At 43.6% G+C, this 4028-nt stretch overlaps 1 gene segment (V, D, J or C); it reads right to left on the bottom strand.

Moving 5' to 3' along the window:
- Positions 1-3089: 3089 nt before the first annotated feature.
- Positions 3090-3642, bottom strand: LOC127187159 (T cell receptor alpha variable 9-2-like). The segment is given in 2 exon segments: positions 3090-3469; positions 3597-3642. Coding segments are annotated over 2 exon segments (426 nt in total).
- Between the last annotated feature and the right edge of the window lie 386 nt (positions 3643-4028).

Below are 4028 nucleotides of genomic sequence, written 5' to 3'. Positions count from 1 at the left end.
ACAGGCAACTGAGAAGTGCTGACAGTGAAAAACAATCCTCCACAGGATTGGGCCCCCAATGATGAGCCCTGAAATTATATACCTATAATATTTCTATATAAGTGACACTAAACAGGCTGGGCAGATTTGTAGTTATATAGTTCAGCAGGAGTTTGTGTGTGTGTGTGTGTGTGTGTGTGTGTGTGTGTGTGTGTGTGTGTGTGTGTGTCCGTCTGTCTGTCTGTCTGTCCATGTCTTTCTCTCTCTGTGTGTATGTAATACTAACTATTAAAAAGAGACTATGATTTTGAGAAAGCAAGAGGATGTTTATGGGGGGAGTTAAAGGAAAGGGGATGTGATATTATTATATTTGCTTTAAAAAAAGAAAATAATAGCTTTCCTTGGCTGAAGCCAAGCCCATGTTGGGGTGAGGCCCTCACTTCAGCTGGTGACTAGCCATGTGGCAGCACTCTACAGCATGGCCTCCATCACTAGGCTCCCCTGCATCTACTCTGCCCTCCTGCTGAATGACAAAGAGGTGACAGCCAGGGAGGATAAAAATCAATGCCCTCATTAAGGCAGATGGAATCAACATTGACCCTCCCTAGTTTGGCTTCTTTGTAAAGACATGGCCAATGTCAACATTCAAAGCCTCATCTGGAACTTGAAGACTGGTGGACCAGCGCCAGCAGCTGGCACCATACCAGCAGGTGCCCTGCCCCCTCTACTGATGCTGGCCTTGATGATTAGAGGAAAGTGGAAGCAAAGAAGGAAGCATCTGGGGAGGCTAATTATGACATGTGCGTGGTATTTTTGACTAAGCCTCTTTTGTTAACATGTCCAGCAAAAAGCTGAACATATGAAAAAGGAAAAAGGTATTGAAGAAACCCAAATAATGTAATAGAGAAAAAAAACCTGTAAAATGTCTCTCAATGTCATTACTTTAATTTCCCAAACCTTTCTAGTTTGCTTTGCTTTGAAGTAAAATTTAAAAAGTGCACACAATTTCCTGACTTTAGAGCTATTTTATATTTTCTCAAACTATGTCTTCGTTTATTTTGTGAGGTTTCTCCATTGGGTTACCTGCTTAGGGTTTGAGTCAGCCTTTCTGGGTATGGCTGCTAAGGTGATTTGAGTCATGTGAGGGAAGGCTGGTACTCTGAGCAGATGTAATTAATAGACTGATGTCCCTGAGGACAGTTAGATCTGAGTGTGTGTGGAGGTTTTCTGGACTATCATACCATGTAACCAGGCAGAGAGCACACAGTAAGTCAGAGCTATTCAGGTAAGGATAAGGGCAAGAGTAGAGGGGAAACAGTCAAGTGACAGCCGTGTGTTTGCCCACTAACTCATACATTCAGTAGATATTTCTGAACTACTGTGGACCATTCACAAATATGAGACTATACTATGAAAATACTCTGAAATAAAGTTGCTATGGACTGAAAGGCCAACACCTTGACTTCCTGGAATTTATATTCTGTTGTTGAAATCAGTGAGCAAAGCACTCTGACACACAAAGGAATTACACAGTTCAGCTTTATGGGTCTCAACATAAGAGAAATGACTATGGTGCCGTAATAGAATGGGTAAAATATGGAAGAGCTATGATAGAGTAGGGGGTGTAATAGGGTAAGTGATGTGCTGTGTTATAAGAGGAGGGCTATGGCAGAATGAGACGTCTATGACAGAGTAAGGGGCAAGCACATTTAAGTGGGAAGGTTGACAGAATATATAGGTTTCCTCACAGACGTGATACCTAAGCTGGGACTTGCTGGTTAGACATCTGCTTTACCAAGTATTGCACGGAGACTGTTTCCTGCTCAAAAAGAATAGGGCCACATCTGGGAAGTTCAGGAAATTGACCAGAGCCTAGCATTGCTGACACACACAGGCCTGGGATCTTTCCCCACCAAAAGCTGATGTTCACAGCTCAGGCCTGTACAAATCCTGTGGAAAATTGTGTATCACTGTCTGAACTTAGCATTGTGTGCCAGAAGGAACAGAAAGCCACTTAAACAAGTTGGGAGAGTGTAGACAGTATCCATTTTATCCTGTGTGTATTTTACATGATATGACATTAAGTTGTATGCTTGCCCTCCCCCAAGCACTGAAACTATTCTGAGAGAGCCAGCTGCCCCCATTGCTGCCTGGAGTTCTTCAGTTCCCAATTCCGCCTTTGCTTCTCCTCCTGGTGTGAGCATCACCCTGATCTTATTAACAAAGGAGGGTGTTCTAAAGACAATGCAAGCCCCTTCCTCTCACTGCTTATGCTACAAGCGTGGCTCTGTCCTCCTTTCTTCTTTCCCTTCCTTCTTAATATGAATCCCAGGACTGGGGACATTGGGCTCTCCTGTCACTCCTCCCTGCATGCTTTCAGAAGATTATGCAGAAGCCCTCTTTCCTATCATACCATGTCCTATGACAAGCAGCCAGATCACTACCTTACCCACATGGTACTCACTTTGGTGTCACATTTTGGGCTAGTCCCACTGTAGAGTTGAGTATGGAAGAATCTACTTATGGATCTTCTGTTTGTTATGCCCAAATTGTGAGAGTGTCCCCTCCCTGCCCCACCACCAAACCTCCTATGCGCTGACACAGCCAATGCCGGGAAGAGGCCCGGAGTCCCAAATGAGAGGGCATTTTTAAAAATAGGTTTTAGACAAAGAAATGGGCTTACAGTATATGATTGGATGACATTTGGGCAGAAAAGCTGCAAGCAGGGAGTTAAAAGCCTTGGCATTTTGTTGTTGGGTAATAGGTGTAGGGGCAAGTTGACATATAGAAAAGATTTTTTGAAGCAGTCATGGGGGTGTTAGGAACTTTGGCTTGGCTTCTCCTAATTGGCTGTTGCTATGTGCCAGACCATCTGCTGGTCAGCTTGATCAGCAGAGAGTATATTTGGACTTTGGGTGCTTTCCCAGGTGAGTTGATTGTGTTGCTAGGGGAATATTTTTATGCTTAGACTACTCTTTGGTTTTCCTGGAATCTGGGTTGAGCCCTTGCCAGGTTTAGCACAAAATGTAGTTTGTCTGGTCCTTACATGCTGTGGCTATTCATATAATTTTTGTGCCAATCAAAGAAACAAGCACACAGCACAAGAGGAATCAATTCAATCTGAGAGTCAGGAGCTCAGCAGTCAGGCCTCTGGTGCTGAGTTTGTGCTCAGCTCCCCCTGCAGTGTCTGCCACTGTGTCACCCAGTACACAGTAGTACACAGCCGAGTCTGACTCTTGCACTGAGGATTTCTGCAGGTGGAAGGAGGTGGTCTCTTTATCATATGTGGCTTCAAATTCTCTGCTGCTTCCCTTATCATTGGCCTTTGAGGCTCTAAAGAGGAGCTGTGGACCTTCTCCAGGATACTGCACATACCAGGACAGGGTTGGGTACCCTGCAGCTGAATAAGTGCAGTTTATAAATAGAAAGTCGCCTTCTGAGAGGACCACTTGACCTTGCATCTGAGTCACAGATTCTCCATGCACCCTTGCTGGAGAAAACAAACAAACAAATACATATATATATGTCACCTTAAACACAAACCTCTTGGGTGAACTTAGGGCTCAAGATTTATTCCTGACATAAAAAAGTAAAAAGTTTAAAGTCACTTGACTTACTGAGTATGAGGAGCATCGCAGTCACGAAGCCTGGAGAGGAGTCCATCTTTACTGCTGCCTTGACAATTGTTTTAATGCTTAGCGTGTTGAAAACACAGAGAAACAATTAGTCTAAACTTAAATTCACACAAGAACTAGTATAGTGTTAGTATGCTCCACCCTCTGGTGGCCAGAAAGTAAATCAGGTTAACCAGAGCAGTAAAAGACAAGGAGACAATGAACTCCTGGTTTGGGTTGAGGGAATCTCTGATATTTCAAAGGTCATTTTCTTTTTCTTTTCTTTTCTTTTTAATTAATTTATTCTTGTTACATCTCAATGTTTATTCCATCCCTTGTATCCTCCCATTCTTCCCTCGCCCCCATTTTCCCATTATTCTCCTCCCCTATGACTGTTCCTGAGGGGGATTACCTCCCCCTGTATATGCTCATAGG

The sequence above is a fragment of the Acomys russatus genome, chromosome 3, assembly GCF_903995435.1.
Source record: "Acomys russatus chromosome 3, mAcoRus1.1, whole genome shotgun sequence".
NCBI classification, from domain to species: domain Eukaryota; kingdom Metazoa; phylum Chordata; class Mammalia; order Rodentia; family Muridae; genus Acomys; species Acomys russatus.
This window is presented reverse-complemented; position numbering and strand designations above follow the sequence as displayed.